At 45.2% G+C, this 22,077-nt stretch overlaps 1 protein-coding gene across 1 annotated transcript in view; it reads left to right on the top strand.

Annotated features, from left to right (window-relative positions):
- Positions 1-11,828: 11,828 nt before the first annotated feature.
- CRKL (CRK like proto-oncogene, adaptor protein) overlaps positions 11,829-22,077 on the top strand; it is a 31,763-nt gene continuing 21,514 nt past the window's right edge. Inside the window, exon 1 of the mRNA XM_030836318.2 lies at positions 11,829-12,601. Within this exon, the coding sequence (XP_030692178.1) occupies positions 12,291-12,601 (311 nt within the window). The 5' untranslated portion in view covers positions 11,829-12,290. The remainder of the gene's footprint in view (positions 12,602-22,077) is intronic.

Raw genomic sequence — 22,077 nt, 5'->3', positions numbered from 1 at the left:
TTCCCTGGTGGCACAGTGGTCAAGAATCCGCCTGCCAATGCAGAGGACATGGGTTCGAGCCCTGGTCTGGGAAGATCCCACATGCTGCAGAGCAACTAAGCCCATGAGCCACAACTACTGAGCCCATGTGCCACAAATACTGAAGCCTGCTGCACCTAGAGCCCATGCTCCACAACAAGAAGCCACCGCAATGAGAAGCCCGTGCACTGCAACAAAGAGTAGCCCCCGCTCTCTGCAACCAGAGAAAGCCCGCGTGCAGCAATGAAGACCCAACGCAGTCAAAAATAGATAAATAAATAAATTTATTTTAAGAAAAAGAAGAAAGAAAATCAGAGAAGCAGACCCAGGGTCTGGACATCCTGGTTCTTGAGCTGCCTGACTATAGCCCTTGTGTTATGGGGAATGACAGATACCCTTACTGCTTTGACTATTTTGAATTAGGGTTTCTAATCATCACAGCAGAAAGCTGGCCTAGGAAAGATGGTTATATCATGGGTCCATGGTAAGTAAATTCTCCTAAGGTCACTGAGTCATTCTAGAGCTGCAGGAATGGAGCCATCTGATTGCCTAATCGCAGGAGGGTTGAACCCCAAGCTGAGTCATCACTGCTTTTCAATAGGATTTGCACTGGGAATTAAGAGGATCCTAGGTGATCTGGGGGGTTAAACAAAAACGAAGTCTTCATTTTCAGAAGCCAAGATGTTCAGAGGAACTGCTATTATGATGGGTAGGAAACTGAAATGTGTAAAGAGGGACCTGAGTAGGAAAAAAAAGGGTTCATGCGCACAGGCTCCAGACGCGCAGGCTCAGCGGCCATGGCTCACGGGCCCAGCCGCTCCGCGGCATGTGGGATCTTCCCGGACCAGGGTGTGAACCCGTGTCCCCTGCATCAGCAGGCGGACTCTCAACCACTGCGCCACCAGGGAAGCCCCAGGCTAGCTTTTGAAGGTTTCATTTTGTGTGAGGAAAGGGATTGAAGTTTTCTGTCCACCGCCTACATCATTAAAAGGATGTTCCCTGGGAATTCCCTGGCAGTCCACTGGTTAGGACTCTGCACTCTCACTGCCAAGGGCCCAGGTTCAATCCCTGGTTGGGGAACTAAAATCCCACATACAAGCCTCGAGGTGCGGCCAAAAAATAATAATAAAAAAAACTTCAAATAAAATTAAAAAATAAAAGGATGTTCCCATATAGAGATGAGAGCACAAGGAAAAGCTATTTTAAGAAACTTTGTCCCTCAAATAGAGGTGGTAATCCCAGGATGTGATGCAAGACTCTCGCAGCAGGTAAGCCAGAGTCCTAGTTTTTTTCAGGCAAAACTCTCTAGTTCTGGCTCTCACTATTACAGAATGGCCACCCTGCCTCCCGTAATAATGGGACCTAAGTATGGCATAAATGCTATATTGTAAATTGAAAGTTATCTTAGAATGAGAATCAAACTACTACTATTACTTAAAAGGCAGGGTTTCAGCTGCAGGAAAAGTCAATCACCATTGTCCTACTCATTGTGGAAGGGAAAAGGTATTTCTCTCAGATGGAAAGTCAAAACTGAGCAGGAAATCTCCAGGAAGTACAAATCAGGCTGCACATTAGAATTAGCTAGGGGCTTCAGAAAATTCTGACATATGAAAAGATTCTCAACCTCACTCCTAATAAGAGAAATGCAAAATTAAACTACTCTGAACATTTTTTCCATCTATCAGGTTGCAAGAATCTGAAAGTTGGACATATAATTACACCAATATCCGGTTCTCCTCTACTTCTGAGAATATGAAGAGAATGCAATTCCTGCTTTCTCTTCATTTAGGCTTGTCATGTGACTCATCCTCGTCCGTAAAATGCAAGCAGAATTAACCTACTTCCTCTGGGATGAAACATTTAATAGCTGGTGCTATTCAGCTAAAGAGACTCTCCAGTTCTGCTCCCCAATTCAACAATAGTGAGAAGTTCAAGTGTTGTGCTTGGTATAGCCTCGGGACCGTGGTGCTTCCACCAGCGTGGATTGCTGAGTCGGTGCTCAGAGGAACATGCCCTGTCTATGACTAAGTCAGAAATAAACCTTTCTTGTATGAAGCCACTGTTGCATACACCCAGCCTGGTCTGACACACACTGTTGATGAAGCTGTGGGGAAACAGGTGTTCTCTTCTGTTACTGCTGAAGGACAAAACAGTGTGTTACAGAGGGCAATTTGACCATATCTGTGGATGTGCATATATCCTTTAATCTGCAGTCCCATTTCTGGGAATTCATTCACAGAAAGACCTGCTCTTATAGACTGAATGTTTGTGTCCCCCCAAAATGCATAAGTTGAAACCTAATCCCCAATATGATGATGGTATTTGGAAGTGGGGTCTTTGGGAGGTGATTAGGTCATGAGGGTGGAGCCCTCATGAATGGAATTAGTGCCCTTACCAAAGAGACCCCAGAGAGCTCCCTTGCCCCTTCCACCATGTGAGGACACAGGAACCAGGAAGTGGGCCCTCACCGGACACCGAATCTGCCAGCACCTTGATCCTTGACTTCCCAGCTTCCAGAACTATGAGAATTGAATTTCTGTTTATAAGCCACCCAGTCTATGGTAGTTTAACAGCCCAGATTAAGACACCTGTATACATGTGAAATTACAGGCATACAAATACAGTTATACATTGTGACATTGTTTGTAACAACAAAAGTTTGGAAATAATTTGAATATCTGTCTGTGGAGGCTGGTTACATAAACTACGGCATATCTTCACAATGGAATAGCATGCAAATGTAAAAACAAACAAACAAAAAGTTCTCTACATACTCATATGGAAATATTTCCAGGATATCTCATTATATTTTTTTTAAAGCCAGATCCAGAAGAGTGGATAAAATGTTTCCTTTAGTGTAAGAATGGGGGAAAATAAAAATATTCTTCTTTTTACTTGCATAAAGAAACACTTGTATAATACACAAGAGGCAAATAAAAATGGTAAAACAGGGACTTCCCTAGTGGTCCAGTGGGTAAGATTCCATGCTCCCAGTGCAGGGGGTCCTGGTTCAATCCCTGGTCAGGGAACTAGATCCCACATGTGTGCTGCAACTAAGTCTGCATGCCACAACTAAAGATCCCATGTGCCACAATAAAGATCCCGCATGCCACAACTAAGACCCGGGGTGGCCTTAATAAGTAAATTTTTTTTTTAATGGTAAAACACAGGGACCTCCAAGATAGATGGGGTGGGAATAAGACTTCTCAATGAATATCATTTGTATCATTTTTGTATTTGAACCATATGAATGCATTACATATTTTTTAAAATACAGTACTCAGGTCTCCCCATGTCAATTCAATTAAATTAGTCTCTTGAGATGAGGCCTGAGCTTTTCATTTTATGCCACCCAGGTGATGAAATGTTAGCAAGAGTTAAGAATCGCTGCTTTTTGCCTCAGTCTCAGATGGAACAAGGGATTAGAGAAGTAGTTTTGTGTTGCAGGTGTGGGTAATATTTGGCCCGTGCTCTGTATTCTAGAACCTAACTCTGGTAGCTCAAGTCAGTCCTTGTGGATGTAATCCTATACCTGGATGAGGGAGCTCCGTCTGGGATGAGTGTTGATGGTGCTGTGGATGTAACAAGGAATCATGTGCCAGGCTATCTGGGGATAAATACTGTGAAACAGAGAACAGACCAGACATAGAGATGGAGTAAGAAGCAAACCAGTACTGAATGTATTTATCAGGGGTGTGTGGTTGAAACCAGGGGTCTGTTTCAGGGAAGAGAATATCTATTAGAAATCCTGGGTCATACTGGGAGCAGGACAAAAGGTACACATTCAATATGGAAGATTTTTGGTCTAAAGATGGCAAATCCATGGGCCAAATCCAGCCCACTGACTGTTTTTGTGTGGCTTGTGAGCAAAGAATAGTTTTACGTCTTTACACGGTTGGAGAAGAAAAATCAAAAGAAGGATATTTCATGACACAACAAAAGTATGTGAAATTCAAATTTCAGGGCCCATAAGTAAAGTTTTTGTGGACAAAGCTACACTTACAGATGGCCAAAAAGCACATGGAAAGATGATCAACATCACTAATTGAGAAATGCAAATCAAAACTACAATGAGGTATCACCTCATACCAGTTAGAACGATCATCATCAAAAAAAATCTACAAACAGGGACTTCCCTGGTGGTCCAGTGGTTAAGACTCTGTGCTTCCACTGCAGAGGGCAAAGTTTCAATCCCTGGTCAGGGAACTAAGATCCCACATGCCACGCTGTGCAGCCAAAAAAAAAAAGAAAAAAAAAAAAGAACTACCATATGACCCAGCAATGCCACTCCTAGGCATATACCTGGAGAGAACCATAATTTGAAAAGATACATGCACCCCAATGTTCATTGCAGCACTATTTACAATAGCCAGGACATGGAAGCAACCTAAATGTCCATCGACAGATAAATGGATAAAGATGTGGTACATATATACAATGGAATATTAGTCATAAAAAATAAAAAAATAATGCCATTTGCAGCAACATGGATGGACCTAGAGATTATCATACCAAGTTAAGTCAAAGACAAATATGAGGAATTTATTGTATGAGGAACCTAAAAAAAAGGGTACAAATGAACTTATTTACAAAACAGAAGTAGAGTCACAGATGTAGAAACAAACTTGTGGTTACCAGGGGGTAAGGGGGGGAGGGATAAGTTGGGAGATGGAGATTGACATATATACACTACTATATATAAAACAAACAACAAGGACCTACTGTATAGCAGTACAGCACAGGGAACTCTACTCAATACTCTGTAATGACCTATATGGGAAAAGAATCTAAAAAACAGTGGATATATGTACACGTATAACTGATTCACTTTGCTGTACAGCTGAAACTAACACAACATTGTAAATCAACTATATTCCAATAAAAATTTTTAAATAAAATAAAATTTCCAGAAAAAAAAAAAAGCTACTCTCACATCCATTGGAATAAAGCCACATGTCGTCTGTGGCTGCTTTTGCACTGCAATGGCAGATCTGAGCAATGTGACAGAGGCTGGGTGAGCTGCTCTCATCCTCTGCAGTGATGACTCAACAGCGTTTTGAATGCCACGTTATCACCGTCTCACAGCATCTTATTTTTTTATTGCCAGTGCACATCCATGGTCAAAAGAAGAAAATCAGACTTTGAATATCACAATTTTAAGGTAAAGTGGAGTGTAGATTATTTTGTTATTGAAGTCGACAGCAAAACATTGGGTTGATGATGCAATGACACTCCACCTGTGCTAAAAGAATGCAATACACAACAAGTTAGACTAAAGCAGTCATCATTGTATTCCCAACTCAGAGGAAACCAACAGTTAGAAAAAAATAGAAAATTTCAGATGGAATATCTCACTGGAATTTCTTCACAAAAATAAAAAATGAAAATGAGGTTGCCACCAAAGTGGGTTTCCAAGTGTCTGATTTGTTAGCCAGAGAGAGCCACTTACTGATGCTAAGTTAATTGAATTGTGTTGATTTTAGCAGCCAAAGAAAGGTATCCAGATAAAATAAACTTGCTTTAGACATTCAGTGAGAAAGTTGCTCAAAGACTTGAGGATATTGGGAACACCATCAATGGTCAATCAGAGAACAGGATAGGGAATTCCTTGGCGGTCCAGTGGTTAGGACTTGGCGCTTTCACTGCCGTGGGCCCGATCCCTGGTAGGGGAACTAAGGTCCCACAAGCTGCTTGGTGCAGCAAAACAAAAACAAAAAACAGGACAAATTATTGTGAGTGATTTTCCTTGATTATCAATGAGTTGATAGATGTCACCAATACTGTCCAGTTGCTTTTATTTGAGGTGTCACTGCTGAGTTTGATGTCACCAAAGAATATAAGCCTCTTTGGGACTTCCCTGGTGGCCCAGTGGTTAAGACTTCACCTTCCAATTCAGGGGGTGTGGATTTGATCCCTGGTCAGGGAACTGAGATCCCACATGCCTCGCAGCCCAAAAACCAAAACATAAAAAAAACAAAAGCAGTATTGTAACAAATTCAATAAAGACTTCTTAAAAAATGGTCCACATCAAGAAAAATCTTTAAAAAAGAAAAAGAATAAGTCTCTTTGAAGAGTCTGCACAGAACAACTAGTGGCAAGAATATTTTCAGAAAAGATGAGAAATCACTAATTAGACACAACCTGAAGGGGAATCTGCTAAGATGTGTTAAGTTTGCTGGAGATAAAAAGGTGTGAAGCAGAAAGAGGCCTACTTGGACAAATTTATAAAGCTCTAGAAAATGTAAGGTGTTTAGAGCCTATGGTTATTCATTGTACTCAAATTACTCATCAGGAGCTAATTTGCAGAAAATATTTGATTCATGTGTTATTGAACTAGAGTTACCCACAGCAAACTTCCTTTGCTGTTGTTTTTAATCCATCATCAGATCTGTGAATTTTTGTTAGAATTAGAAGCTGAATAGCCTGAATTGCCCCACCACATAGCAGTTTGATGGCTTAGCAGTGGTCAAGTTTTATTGCAGTTTTTTTCAGTTCAGAGCCAAGGCTGAAATTTTTCACAACAGAGCACCATTCTAAACCATTATCACTGAATAATTAATGGCCTTGGAAATTAGTTTTTGCTACAGACTTGATAATGTTTCTCAGTGAATTCAACCTAAAATGACAGGGCATGGGAATTCCCTGGCAGTCCAGTGGTTAGGACTCTGCACGCTCACTGCTGAGGGCCAAGGCTCACAATCCCTGGTTCAGGAAATCCCATAAGCCATGTAGTGAGGCCAAAAAACAAAAAGTAAAATAAAATAAGATGACAGGGAAAAACAGTGCTTATATGTGAAATGTATACCGCGGCAGTCATGTTGACAATAACTAATGTTGTTTTGAATCACAAGGAATGTTAAGCTGCTTTATACACTTCCTGTGCTGTCAAAAGTTAAAACAAGAAGCAAGATCTCATTCTCACACAAATTTGCAGCAGATATATTTCCTGAGCTCCAACTACAGTTCCAGCAGAATTTTTCAGAACTTGATGCCAAGTGCAATGGAAATTTCCATATTTCAAAATCTATTTAATTGGGCAATTGAGGAGTTTCCACCCAACCTTCAACTGAAGAGGATTAATCTGCAATGTAAAAACAAGCTAAAAGGCAAATATCCAGAGAAGAATCTAAGATAATTCTATACATGCCATCCCACAATGAATATGCTCAATTAAAATCATGCAGCATTGGCAGTACCATCTGGCTGAGAGACATTTTCAAAGATGAAATATACAAAGTCTCATTACAGCTCAGCATTGACAGCTCAATATTTGATGACAGGGTCACGGATTTTGAAACCCAATTAAGCAAAATATTATCTCAAAAGAATTCCATTATTCTCATCAGTATACCTGGATTATAAAAAAGTTACACTCAATTACTATGATATTTTGAATTTCATTTTCAAAGAAACTGTAGAAAAAATTTTTTGTCATTAGACAAAAGAACATTCCAGATAGGTAAAACAGGTGGTGCAAATACTGTGAGGTATTAAGATGCTCCTGTTTTAGAGGATTTTCTACAGGAGCCAGTGAGGAGAAGCAGGAGACTGGAGCAGGATTACATATTTCTTGATTTTCCTCTTGTCCTGTAAAGCCTAAAATATTTACTATCTGGACCTTTACAGAAAAATTTGGTGACCCGCCCCCCCCTGCCCGGGACTAAAGGGTTGCACAGAACTGACTTCTTCGAGATAAGTGTGAGAGGGGAATCAGTGTTCCCCTGAGTGAATTTCACTAAAGGCACTCCAGAATGCTCTGAAATCCAGAGGAAACAAGAAAATCTGCCTTCTAGCTCAAGTGACATGAAAGTAGACATTTTATAAAAGAGGTGGTAGAGCAATTAAAACTAAATTAGAAAATGCCAGGGGGACCATGACCACACTTTAAAACACTGGAGTAACGTTGGCCAGTGTTTTCTAGAGGGGTCCGTAGAGCTTCCGGATATGGCAGCCAAGCCTCGTTCAGAGATGTCACCCTCAGAAAGAAGTGATTAGTAAGTTCATATTTTAAATAGTGTAGCATGGGACTTCCCTGGTGGTCCAATGGTTAAGACTCTGTGCTCCCAATACAGGGAGCCTGGGTTTGATCCCTGGTCGGGGAACTAGATCCCGCACACCACAACGAAGATCCCACGTGCCGCAACTAAGACCTGGCACAGCCAAATAAATAAATAAAAATAAATAAATAGTGTGGCATGGAAAATTATAATGGGGATGTGAACACTATTTTATTAGTATTGCAGAAGCAAACTAATAGGAGGGGAAGAAAAAGAAAATAATCAATAAGCTCTTTTTTTGTTTTAGGGAGATAAGCTTGGAAATATATATGAAACATGGGGAAGTAGTAACTGAGAACTGCAGAGCCAGAGGGAAAGTTTACTGCACAGAGCGAAAGGTCTCCAAGGACAAGTCTAATTAATGCAGTAGAAACAGGTCAACCAGTCCTCGTGGAGAGCGCACCTGAGAACCGCTGACCTGATCAAGTCAGTGTGGTAAACACACTTCCTGCTTCTCCCCCTACACAGTCACACCTCTTCTACCCTCAGCATCATTGCTAGGAAAGAACCCAGGGCAGGAGGGAGAGACAGATGCTTGTTCTTCTGGGTCCTCAGTAAGGCAGCAATCTAGGAAGTTGGCCTGGCCTTAACCATCACCCGCAGGGTTGGACCTGCGCAGATAGGGGAGAATAAAAAGTCAATGGCGGGTCCCAAGGTTGTGTCCTCAGTTCAGAGGCGGCCTCGGGGATAGGAAGTCAGGAATCCTGGCAAGTTGCTCAAAAAGCCTTGTCAGTCCTTTGAATCTAAACCATAAATATCTTAGAATACAAGTGTAAGTATAATGACATCTGGAAACCCTGGGAATGAGCAAGCTAAGGCAGAATCACAAATCTTTATGCTTTAGCCGTTTTTTTTTAATGCTTCCTTGTTGCTTGTCCATTCATTTCCATTTTGTTATCTCTTAGCATCTAGAACGTTTTCTGGAAAAAAAAATTTTAAGCTTGTCTCAGGTGTGCTAAGGAAAATTAAAGTACTTAATTTTTTTACTGTGAAAAATTTCAAACATATACGAAAGTAGAATAATATAATTAACACAACCCCCCCCCCCCCACAAGCACATCAGGTCTCCAACTTCAACAATTATCAACAAGGCCATTCTTGGGACTTCCCTGGTGGCCCAGGGGTTACAACTCCGCACTTCCATTGTGGGGGGCATGGGTTAGATCCTTGGTCGGGGAACTAAGATCCTACATGCCAGGGGGTGCAGCCAAAAAAAAAAAAAAGTCATTCTTGTTTCACCTTGATCCAATCCACACCCTATTCCCCACTGGACTTTTTTTTTTTTTTTGGCTGCGTTGGGTCTTCATTGCTGCGCGCGGGCTTTCTCTAGTTGTGGTGAGCAGGGGCTACAACTACAACATTGCAGTATGCAGTCTTCTCATGGCGGTGGCTTCTCTTGTGCAGCACAGCCTCTAGGCACGCAGGCTTCAGTAGTTGTGGCCCGCGGGCCCTAGAGTGCAGGCTCAGTAGTTGTGGCGCATGGGCTTAGCTGCTCCGCAGCATGTGGGATCTTCCCAGACCAGGGCTTGAACCCGTGTCCCCTGCACTGGCAGGTGGATTCTTCTTTTATTTTTTTTAAATAAATTTATTTATTTTTATTTTTAAAATTTATTTTTGGCTACATTGCGTCTTTGCTGCTGTGCACGGGCTTTCTCTAGTTGCGGCAAGCGGTGTCTACTCTTTGCTGCGGTGTGCGGGCTTCTCATTGTGGTGGCTTCTCTTTGTTGTGGAACACAGGCTCTAGGCGCATGGGCTTCAGTAGTTGTGGCATGCAGGCTCAGTATTTGTGGCTCACGGGCTCTAGAGCGCAGGCTCAGTAGTTGTGGCTCACGGGCCCAGCCGCTCCGCGGCATGTGGGATCTTCACAGACCGGGGCACGAACCCGCGTGCCCTGCATCGGCAGGCGGACTCTCAACCACTGCGCCACCAGGGGAGACCCCAGGAGGAATTTTTAAAGAGGGGAGCGTGGCACTCTGGCAGCAGAATGGTGGCGGTATGTGAAATCCAACCCCTCCACCCTGCTCCAAGATTGACATTCCTATCTGGTGCTAGAATTTACTTTAGAGGGCCTCAGTTTCCCTATAAGCAAAACAAGGAAAATGGACTAAATTATAGGCAATAACTGTGTAACAGTGAAATGAGCCCTTGACTTTGAGTCAAAAGACCTGGATTAAGAGTGCTAGCTGTGGGACTTCCCTGGTGGCACAGTGGTTAAGAATCTGCCTGTCAATGCAGGGGACATGGGTTCGAGCTCTGGTCAGGGAAGATCCCACATGCTGCGGAGCAACTAAGCCCGTGCGCCACAACTACTGAGCCCGCGCTCTAGAGCCTGCGAGCCGCAACTACTGAGCCTGCGTGCCACAACTCCTGACGCCCTCACGCCTAGAGCCCCTGCTCCACAACAAGAGAAGCCACCACAATGAGAAGCCCACACATCGCAACAAAGAGTAGCCACACCACAACAAAGAGTAGCCCAGCTCGCTGCAACTAGAGAAAGCCCGCGCACGGCAACAAAGACCCAACACAGCCAAAAATAAATAAATAAATAAAATTTTAAAAAAGTGCCAGCTGTGCCTCTTGCAAATTATGTAACTTACAATAACTTATGTAAGCAAGCCACTTAACCTCTCTGAGGTTTAATTTTGGATCTATGAGATGCTCACTAAATATTTTTTCTATTTCTTAATTTTGTATCTATATGTTTACTTGTTATAATTATTTTATGATGTACATAAATCAAATCATTATGCTGTACACCATAAACAGTGCTGTATGTCAATTATATCTCTATAAAACTGGAAGATAAATGAAATACATTAGAAAATGAAAAATATATATATAAGACATGGAACGATTCAGTCAGCTAGTCAGTTGAGCTAGGATTGCAACCCAAGCCTTCACCTCCAAATTCTGAGCTATTCAAATTGTGCTCGAAACTAATACAACACGAAACTTTGCGGGGGGAAGCTGAAAACCTGCTTTGCTGAGTCACAAAATGCACTAGACCGTGACATTTCCCCCGGAGTTTACACCGGAAGAGACATCACCCATCACCCTACAATGTAGGCCAGGCTCAACCCCGGAGTGCGAAGGGCCACAATGAGAGTCCGATGACCAGGGGTCTAAGAATGGGCTCGTGCTGCCAGCGTCTCCCTTTCCGGACACTGTTTCTCCTCTGTCCGGTTCCGGGCTGCAGGTTTACCTCAACATTCATTCCACCAAGATCTGAGAATCAGCTCAGGGTGGGACGGCTCGCCAGGCCCAGAGCTGAACGAGGCGAGGCAGACCAGACCCTGCTCCCTTAAACTGACTGTCCAGTGCGGGTGGGGGCGGCCGGGCTCCGGGGTCCCGGGGCGCTATGCCCGACAGCGTTCGCACCTGCCCGGCACCACCTGAGCGTAAGCAACGGTCGGCTCCGCAACCCCTTAACCTGGCCGTCCCGCTGCGGTCACCCCGGCCCCGCGGGGCCCATCGCGCCCGTCAGCTCACCTAGGGGCCGCGCCCCCGGCCGAACCCAGCCTGCGCTTCCCGCTTTGCTCCCAGAGCGGGTTCTGGAAGCGCCGCGCGCGCCCAGCCGCAGCCGCTTCCAGGCAGCGCCCCCCAGCTGCCTGGGAGGGTGCGCGGGGGCGCGCACGAGCGGCGCACGCCCGTCCCGCATGCCCGCGCTCCCGATTGGCCGCGCCGCGTGACGTCACCGGGAGGCCCCGGCGGCCGCTGGGAGCCGGCGCCCGCGCGTGCGCAGACGGAGGGCGCTGAGCGGAGGGGGAGGTGGCTGGCCGCTTCTCCTGCGTCCGCCATTTTGTTGCTGTGGCTCTTGGGAGCTGGCTGGGCGAAGCGGATCTGGCGGCGCGGCGCTCCCGGGGGTCCGGTGCTTGGCTTGGCCTCGGGGCTCGGTGCGGAGCGGCGGGGGCGCGGGGCCGGCGAGCGCCGGGCCAGGAGTGACCGGAGGGTCCCGGGTGGCCTCTGCCGCGCTTGGTTTCACCGCCGCGACCCGGCTGGGCCCGCACCCCCGAGCCGGCTCGTTCCGTGGAGCGGCCCCGGAGCAGGCGGGCGGTGCGGAGGATGCTGCGGGCCCGCGGCCGCGAGGAAGGTGCCGGCTCGGCTCAGTAGGCGCTCGGTGAGCCAGAGGCCCGGCCCGGCCCGCAGACGGTTCGGGCGGAGCGTCCAGCGCAGGCAGAGCAGCCCCGGCCCGCCCGGCCCAGCGCCCGGCCCGCCATGTCCTCCGCCAGGTTCGACTCCTCGGACCGCTCGGCCTGGTACATGGGGCCCGTGTCTCGCCAGGAGGCGCAGACCCGGCTCCAGGGCCAGCGCCACGGCGTGTTCCTGGTCCGCGATTCGTCCACCTGCCCCGGGGACTACGTACTGTCCGTGTCCGAGAACTCGCGGGTGTCTCACTACATCATCAACTCGCTGCCCAACCGCCGCTTCAAGATCGGGGACCAGGAGTTCGACCACCTGCCGGCCCTGCTGGAGTTCTACAAGATCCACTACCTGGACACCACCACGCTCATCGAGCCGGCGCCCAGGTGCGCGGAGGGCGTGTGCGGGCGGGGGTCGGGGCTGGACCCGTGGCCCCCTTTTCGGAACCGGGTTACTTTCCGGAGGGCATTCCGAACCGAAGGCAGTGTCAGGATCTGGGTCATTGTTGATGAAGGGGTGCGTCTTAAATGTGTTGAGTTGCGGGTACCTAGTTGAAAATGGACGCTTTTTGCCTTCGTTACGTTCTTGGTTTAATTACCCTGCTAAAGCAGAATTTTGTTGTTGTTTTTGAAACCTTTTTTGGGCCACAGATTGAGACTCTGAAGCTAGCTTACCCTCCACCCCCGCCCCGCAAGCACACACGAGTTTGCACACCTTTCAAGGTTTTTGAACTCCAGGTTAAGACCTCCTGGACTGCAGCTTTTGGAACACTGGGCAGATGAAAATGCTTTAGCGTTTAGAAACAAATACCTTTAACTGTGAAATATCAGAACTATATATTGATACCCTGGTGCCAAGTTTGAAATAACCTAGGCATCTATTTTATAATACATTAATTACAAAAATTGTAAAAGAAGGTGCGTTGGCTTCAACGAAGACTTTTTTTTTTTTTTTTAACAGTTTCCCCCCAAGCTGGACCGTCCATAGACTGGAAATCCATTTGGTTAAATTCCAAGGAGGAATGAGGCTAGAATGTTCCTAAGGGAATTTTTTGAATGACACTCATCTTAATTCTATCTTACTTGAATTTCAGATGTACTTTTTGTGTTAAGTTTAATGACTTAGTATCTATTTTAAAGTTAACCCAGAGTGACACCAATCATTAGGCATCCTCTTTTCATTTGATTATTTGCCTTAATCAGTATTTTGCTAGAGGTTTCTTTTATTTAAATTACGCCAAATTTGAGCTGAAGAGATTGCCTAGAATTTTAAAAGTAAAAGGTATTTCACTGCCCAGTTGATTTCTTAAACATTCGTTTAAAAAGGACAGATTTTTCAGGATGAGATGTTTCTGACTTTACAGATTCTCTGACAGGATTCTACTCTGAGCTCTAAACACTAAAAGGTATTATATTAATTAAGGAGCACCCACTGGACGCCTCAGCGTTGCTTCTGTGGAATAGAGAGAGAGAAGGAACAGCATGACAGTGGAATGACTTTGAGGTTAACTGCAGAACTAAATGGATTTTAAAAACTGGTGAGAAAGTGATTATAAATCAGATAGTGTATAACGAAGACCTAGACACCAAAAAGAATCTGATTGGTGAAACCTCCAGGTCCCGGAAGATACTGGTGACTGGAGTCAACTTTCAGCACATGTAATTCCAATATAAGGGGTTGGAGAGACTCTTAGAACCCACAGTAATGAGATATTAAATACGTTTAAGTAAATTACTTGCCTAGCTTGTGGAGGTGAATTATATCATTAATTTTAGGCATTTAGCATGCCATGTTGTGTGCCAGGTGTGTGCACTTTGAGGTGACAGGTACTGTAGTGCAGCTGTGAGTGAATAACTAGATCCCCTTCTGGGTGGAGAAAAAGGATTGTGCTGCAGCGGCTACCCGCAGAAACGACCCCAAACTTCCCCTTTGGGCGTCTTCCCAGGTGCCCTTGTAACTTTGTGAGTGTGGTGCCTGCCCTCACCCCTCTCATCCTCCTTCCCGGGAGCCAGCCCTGCACGCCCATGCACACCTGTGGGCCTTCGTTCGACTGCTGGCCCTCCGTGGAGCACCTCCCTCCACCGGTTCCTCACCTGCGGAAATCCTCCCTGTGGTGCTGGGGCCTTTACCTGACCCCCTTGAGTTCAGCCTTGATTGTTTCTCCTCTGTGCCCTCTGCCCCAGGCATTTTGCTGTAGTTTAGTTTTTCCTTTTCCCTGCTGTCTCCAAGGGCTGTCACAGTGCTGGTTGAATCAGATCCTGGCTGGATTTACTTTGTCACACTATATCTGGATTGCCTCTCCTGAGGATTTGGTTGATGTGTTATCTACTGTAGGAGACTACGCCAGGCAAGCCTTGGCCAAATGCAGAAATCAGGGCGATGCATTTTCACACCCCAGACAGGATAAATAAAGTGGTTTAGCTTTTTTAGGCCTCAAAACTGAGCTTCTGAAGCCAGAGTTTCATGCCCCTTGGCTAATTGTTCTTTTGGGGGGTCTGTTTTGCTTAGTGAAAGGTCACAACTGTATGACTTCCTCAGAATTTAAGGACTGGTGCTTGTTTTGTGCTAGTCTGATCTTTTTTATTGGAATGTTCCTTAACTTTTAATTTTATATTTTTATTCAAATATTACAGGAGAATTATGTTCCAGTGATAGGTACTGGGAAAGAGGGGTGACAGACATGCTTTCTCTGTCATGGAACTTAGATTTTAGTGGAGGAGACAGACAGAAAAGTAGAAAAATAAAATACTACAAGATTTGTGAATGCTATAAAGGAAATCAATCTAGGCTGAGAGGATCTAGTAGAAGGGACTTACCTGAGCTGGTGAGGTAAGAGAAAGCGTGAAACTGAAGAAGGGAGGAGGAGCAAGGCTTGGGCGAGGAGGGGCCGAGCTTATGCAAAGTTCTGGGTTGGGAAAGACAGCAATATGATGTGAGTGTGGCTCTGAGATGCCGATCTAGAAGAGTTTGGACAGGTAATGGTCAAAGGCAGGAAATTGGGTGCCATGGAAGGGGTTTGAAGCCAGGAAGTGACCTGAGGCTGTTACTGCAATCCAGGTCAGAACGATGGTGACTGATGAGTCGCCCATCCGTCCATCATAGAGACATTATGTAGACTGAGTGATGGCTGTGGTTTGAAAATAAGTTGCTGGTGGGAGGGGGGATGATGGGAAAGAGAAAAGAAGAGACAAAGATGACTTGGTATATTTGTAGCTGTCTGTTCTCTGGGTTATCTTATTGTCTTTTGAGTTTGTCTGTGGTATTAATCTCTGTCTTAGATTTTAAATTTAAACACAAAAGGTATATCAGTGGCTTTTGATTTTTGAATGACCCTAAAGGATCCTTTTTCTGCATATGGATGTAATTTTTATATTAAAAATCATTTGATAAACAGAAAACTTGTGGTTTTCACCTCCATTTTATTTGAGTATAAACACTTTTAAGATTCCGTTTATTAGGTTATAATTAGTATTCAGGTAGGCGCTACTGGGTTTTTTGTTTCTGTTTTAATAGAGGCTACTTCCAGTTTAACAACAGAGTGTTTCAGGTTTCTGAGTGGATTTAGTTTAGCTGTGAAATACATTTTCCTACGGTTTAGAAAATTGAAAGTGTGTTTTGCGTAGCTTGCTTTGCTTATAAAATTTTCCAGTTCTAGCTTATGTAGCTATATGACGGCTGGGAGAAAAATCATGAGAAGTAAAAGTTGAAAAACTGAGGCAAGTTGACCCATAGAGAAAACCCTGTTTTTTACTCAGCAGACATTGCTCATTGCATGTGCTGGTAATATGGAACTAACATTGACTCAGCAGTCCCTGTCATGCTCTTGAGGAGCTTCCTGGTTACTGAGACTTTATTTAAAAGGCCAAATTCATGTCATCTGATACAGACAGTAGCTGTGGGAGGGCGGAGAAAGGATGCGCCGCCTAACCTGAGCATCCCGAGGGGACCCTCACAATGTGTGCCACAGAGGCTACACCGTGGGGGACCGGAGGGTACCGCAGGTAGCATGGCCATGGCTCCCCCCATGGCCCCTGTCTGAATATTTAAGGGAACTTTTGGACTTTTGTAATTAGGAGTAGGGGAGAAGGATTAACAGTGATTTTGATTAGCATAGAATTGGACACTGTGGATAAACCTTTGAGTTTCTTCTTACCAATAGTTTAAATCACCTAAGTTCAATTTAGATGGGATCCATAAACGTCATTACGCTGGGAATGGAGTCTCGCCCAGGTGAGAATTGTGTTCCCATGGCAAGTAAAGTGCTGATAGCCGTTTGCTTTGTGACCTTTCTCTTGTTTAAGACTCAAATTCAGAGAACTTTTTATCTAAGATTTCTGTTCTTGATCTGAACAGTTGGACTAGGTTCTAAGGTTCCTTCAGGCTAAAATATTTTAGTTCTTTCTGATAAGTGAAAGGGGGCAGTGGTGATTATCCTGGAGTCGGAGTTAAGGTCACAAGGAGTAAGGTGGGACCATCAGGCATGTGCAACTGGTGGGGAACGACAGCCGAGTGTGAGCTCTGCGGTGGTGAGGCGAAGAGGCTTGGACAGCAAACCTGGTGGCACACGGGATTTCCTTGTCTGTGGAACAGATTTAACCCAGGCTTAGGGGAAATGCTTCCCTGTGTCTTGGGCATTTTAATTTTAGCAGGAATTTCAATATATTGAGGCCTACTGTATCCCAAAGCCCAATGCTAGACTCAAGTCATATAATGGAAGTAAACCATGGCCCTAGCTTTTGAGAAGCTCAGTATACTGAACAAATGAAAATAGAATACCATGGGAGCTTAAAAGCAAGGATGGTCAACTAAAGTGTCAGGCAGGGCCTGAAAGGGAAGGTGCTCTATGAACTGATTCTTTTTTTTTTTAATCTTTATTGGAGTATAATTGCTTTACAATGTTGTGTTAGTTTCTGCTGTGTAACAGTTAATCAGCTATATGTATACATATATCCCCATATCCCCTCCCTCTTGTGTCTCCCTCCTTCCTTCCCTATCCCAACACTCGAGGTGGTCACAAAGCACCAAGCTGATCTCCCAGTGCTATGTGGCTGCTTCCCACTAGCTATTCTACATTTGGTAGTGTATATATGTCAGTGCTACTCTCTCACTTCGTCCCAGCTTACCCTTCACCCTCACCATGTCCTCAAGTCCATTCTGTACATCTGCATCTTTATTCCTGTTCTGCCCCTAGGTTCATTAGAACCTTTTTTTTTTTTTTAGATTCATATATATGTGTTAGCATACGGTATTTGTTTTTCTCTTTCTGACTTCACATGAACTGGTTCTTGAAGGATGAGAACAAGTGTATGAGGTAGAAGAGGTGCTGGGAAAGGCACAGGTGTGGTTCATGTGAGTGAGGGGCCGCGAGCTAGGAAGTTAAGAATGATGAACTGTGAAGGGCCTCTGTGCTTTGTACATGAGTTTAGCAGTGGGAGCCCTCTAAAGTTTTTAAGAAGAGAACTGTCATGGTCAGTTTTATTTTTTAGAACTGGTGTGGGCGGGGTGGTGAGAGTCTGGAGTGTGGGGTTAATCAAGGGCTGTTACAGGGGAAGGGATTGTGAGAAGCTGAACTGAGATCTCTTGTGTTGGGAATATAAGGTGGAAGCCGATGACAGCCATCGCTGGGCAGTTGCCTGTAGGTGAGTGGAGAGCTGTGGCATCAGGGATGATTGAATGGTGCCTCTGAGAGAATGGAGAGGAGGGATGGGGGGAGGGGGTCGATGGTTTTCAACAGGGAAGCCAGGCGGGGTTCAGCAATCTGATGGGTTTGTTAACGAGAAGAGGGTTGGGGGCCAAATATACAGATTTGGGTCTAAGCTTTGGTGGAATCCGCAGAATGTGCAGAGGCAGAGAAGCTGTGGATGGAGGTGCAGAGGCAGGTGCAGAGGCAGGCACCACCGAAGACTGAGAGCCATTGGTGAAGGTGCGAAGCCAGGGATGGAGGGAGAGTCCTCCATGCTCAGGGCCACCGAGGGATAAGAAGCGCTGGAAGCACTTTGAGCAGATGGGTACTTAGCCAGTCTTCTTGGAATTGATTCTTTTACCATCTGTTTTGTTTTCCAACTTTTTATTGTGAAATCTTTCATACATACACAAGAGTATGTGTATACATGTATATAATAAGGAAAATCTTCCATATCCATGTTACCCCCTTTAAAAACTAGAACAGGGGGCTTCCCTGGTGGTGCAGTGGTTGAGAGCCTGCCTGCCGATGCAGGGGACATGGGTTCGTGCCCCAGTCCGGGAAGATCCCACGTGCCGCGGAGCGGCTGGGCCTGTGGGCCATGACCGCTGAGCCTGTGCGTCCGGCGCTCCGCAGCGGGAGAGGCTGCAACAGTGAGAGACCCGCATACTGCAAAAAAAAAAAAAAACAAAAAAAAAAACTAGAACAGGACCTTTGAAACTCTCTCCTGCTAGAAGTTGATTGTATTGCTTCCTTAACAGGAATAAGGTGATTGTAAGCATAGAAGGCATTAAAGCTGAAGTTTAAATAAAATGTTTTATCTGTGATTTATACATGCAGCTGAGAATGCTTTTAACCAAAGGAGGAGGGAGATTCATTGTCATTCGATGAGGAGCGGCTTCTCTTCCAGAGCTGTCGAGAGAGGGAGAGGGAGAAGAAGAAGCATGGGTCTGGTGTGCTTGATGGGCTTGGGAAACTGTGTGTGTGTTGAATGCTATTTACAGTCCTGATGAAGGAACAAATTGCGAAACAATTGAGAAACAATGAGTTGTTCCAGTTTTATGTTTCCTATTTCTTTGGGCAGTGGGTTCTAATATGTTAAGTATTTCTGACCTGGCATCATCATGCTTTCATCTCTGCAGTGGGACTAATGTGTAATTTGCAGGGGATTTTGATGAATACACGAGTTTGAGAAAATGGGAAGTGGAGGGCTTTGAATTTGTCAGGGGTGTGGCTGGGAGGTTGATTTCCTGTCATATTTAGGGATGTCTGTGCGTGTGTCGAATCAGGAAAGGAGCTCCAGGTCACTGTAGCAGTGAAGTGGTGGAAAAAGTGTGAGCTGTCCTCCCTCTTGTCAGGTCTGCATGAGCACCCTCCCCAGCTCCGCCTCGGCTATCTAGACCAGGCCTCAGCGAACTCACGGTGAAGGGCTAGCTGTTCAGCACTTTAAGCTTTGTGGGCCCTGTTGTCCCCATCCCAGCCACTCAGCTCTGCCCTCGTACTGCGGAAGCAGCCACAGACAGCCCATGAGCGCATGGGCCTGGCTGGGTTCTACTCAAACCTTATTTGTAAAACCAACTGGTGAGCTGGTGGCCTGCAGGCCATAGTTTGTGGATCCCTTGGCCAGACTCACAGATAGTTTTTGTATAGTGTACTGGAGCCGAGAATGGTCATTACTTTTTTAAGGGTTATATGAAAAGAAGACTATCTGACAAAGGCCATATGTAGCCAGCAAGCCTCAAATGTGTGCCGGCCAGCCCGCTTCTGGCCTTGCTTGTGGGAACCAGCCAGCCCCGCGAGCTGTGGGGAAGCTGGGAAGGGGGCGTTTGAACCTTTGGGGCTCTTAAGTCTTCTGATGTAGAATCAGAATGCGTAAGCCTGTCTTCCACGAAATCTTTCAGCTTTAGAGGGGGCTAGTCTTTGGCTTTTTCTGCACCATCCCCTTGCCTGTTCTACCCTTAGCAGAACTTGACCCCGTCAGCTTCTGTGGGACACATGAATGACACTTGGTGCTCTCATTTGCCTTCCAGCCTCTGTCGCTACTAAGTTTGCAGTCTTTGGAGAGCAGGAACTTGGTTTTAATTCATTGTTTGTCCCCCAAGTTCTTAGTACATAATAAGGCCAGTGGGTACCTGGGTAAATGGATGTCATTAGTGTTAATCCCTACTGAAGCTGTACTAGTGTTCTCACGGTCTGTGGAACTGCTTTTAACTTTTAACTGTATAAACAGTAAAATAACCCTTGAAGGCATCTGCAGTGGAACCAAGTGTGCTCTTGGTGAAGTATCTGAGTTTTGTTTAGTGTGACCCAAACTCTCACAGAATCTCCGTGGCCCTTGAATTAGGTTCAGGGGTGGGGGGTGAGGAGCTGATGGGGTGCTTAGTGCCAGTCAGGAACTGTTGTGGGTGTTTCACGCACAGCGTTAATTCTCAGACACCTGAGAGACCCACGGGTTGTCCCTGCGGCTGACGAGCTGAGAGGCTGTGAGTGAGGACACTGCTTTGTGCAAATCCAAGTGGAAGGCATCGTACCTCCCAGGATTGCTGTGGGGATTCAATAATTTACTGTCTGCCAAGACTGCAGGCAGTCCTCAATGGAGGTATAAGTGTCAGCCTTTTCTTTGTTTTGCTGTTCCTGCTCACTCTTTTTTAGATACACTGATAGTAAGCAGTCTGCCCCTTTGTTGTCAGGTTGTTAATAAGTAATAAGGCCTTTGAGGTTTTAAATCACTCTTCCAACCACCAAGGTATCCTGACTACTGTGAAGCTGGTCATTTACATTAAAAAGATGTAAGTTTTGCCAAATTACAAAGACAGACTTTTGGAGAGTAGTGTGGCAAAATGTACCAAGGGCCGTGAAAACGTTCCTGTTCTTTAATCCAGGAATCTAGGCTTTACAAGCAATACAGTGCAGGGAAATTAAATTCAAAAGAGTATGTGAAGATGGTAACAGAGAAAGAAGAACCCTTCAGAAACACAGGGATGCTTGTTTGCAGCAGGCTTACCGAATGAAGCAAGAGCAGTATAGTGGGGAAACGCAGAAAAACTGCCCCTGGCATGCATACATGGGACTCTTTTTAAAAAAAAAAAAATTTATTTATTTATTTTTGGCTGCATTGGGTCTTCGTTGCTGCGCGTGGGCTTTCTCTAGTTGCGGCAAGCGGGGTTCTCATTGCGGTGGCTTCTCTTGTTGCAGAGCACAGGCTCTAGGCGTAGACTTCAGTAGTTGTGGCACACGGGCTCAGTAGTTGTGGTTCACGGGCTTAGTTGCTTTGTGGCATGTGGCATCTTCCCAGACCAAGGCTTGAACCTGTGTCCCCTGCATTGGCAGGCAGATTCTTAACCACTGCCCCACCAGGGAAGTCCTGTACGTGGGACTCTTAAGAAAGAAAGCCGTACATGGAAGCAACCTAACTGTCCATCAACAGATGAATGGATAAAGAAGATGTGGCACATATATACAATGGAATATTACTCAGCCATAAAAAGAAACGAAATTGAGTTATTTGTAGTGAGGTGGATGGACCTAGAATCTGTCATACAGAGTGAAGTAAGTCAGAAAGAGAATGAAACAAATACTGTATGCTAATACATATATATATGGAATCTAAGGGGAAAAAAAGGGTCATGAAGTACCTAGGGGTAAGACGGGAATAAAGACACAGACCTACTAGAGCATGGACTTGAGGATATGGGGAGGGGGAAGGGTAAGCTGTGACAAAGTGAGAGAGTGGCATGGACATATATACACTACCAAACGTAAAATAGATAGCTAGTGGGAAGCAGCCGCATAGCACAGGGAGATCAGCTCGGTGGTTTGTGACTACCTAGAGGGGTGGGATAGGGAGGGTGGGAGGGAGGGAGACGCAAGAGGGAAGAGATATGGGAACATATGTATATGTATAACTGATTCACTTTGTTATAAAGCAGAAAATAACACAACATTGTAAAGCATTTATACTCCAATAAAGATGTTTTAAAAAAAAGAAAGCAAGCCGCAAAGTGGGCGGATGGGAGGGAGGGAGGGAGGGAGGAGGGAAGGAGAACTGTAGCTACCTTGGGGCAGGAACTGTGGGATTTTTTTCTCTTTTGTTTTCCTTTATTTTGCTGAACGTTGTAACATGGTAACACTTTTTTAAAAAGAAACTTTTTTTTTTAATTAAAGTGCTTCAACTTAGGA

This window comes from Globicephala melas, chromosome 13 (genome assembly GCF_963455315.2).
Source record: "Globicephala melas chromosome 13, mGloMel1.2, whole genome shotgun sequence".
Taxonomy (NCBI): Eukaryota; Metazoa; Chordata; class Mammalia; order Artiodactyla; family Delphinidae; genus Globicephala; species Globicephala melas.
The sequence above is the reverse complement of the archived record's forward strand: the minus strand, read 5'-3'. Positions and strand labels throughout refer to the sequence as shown.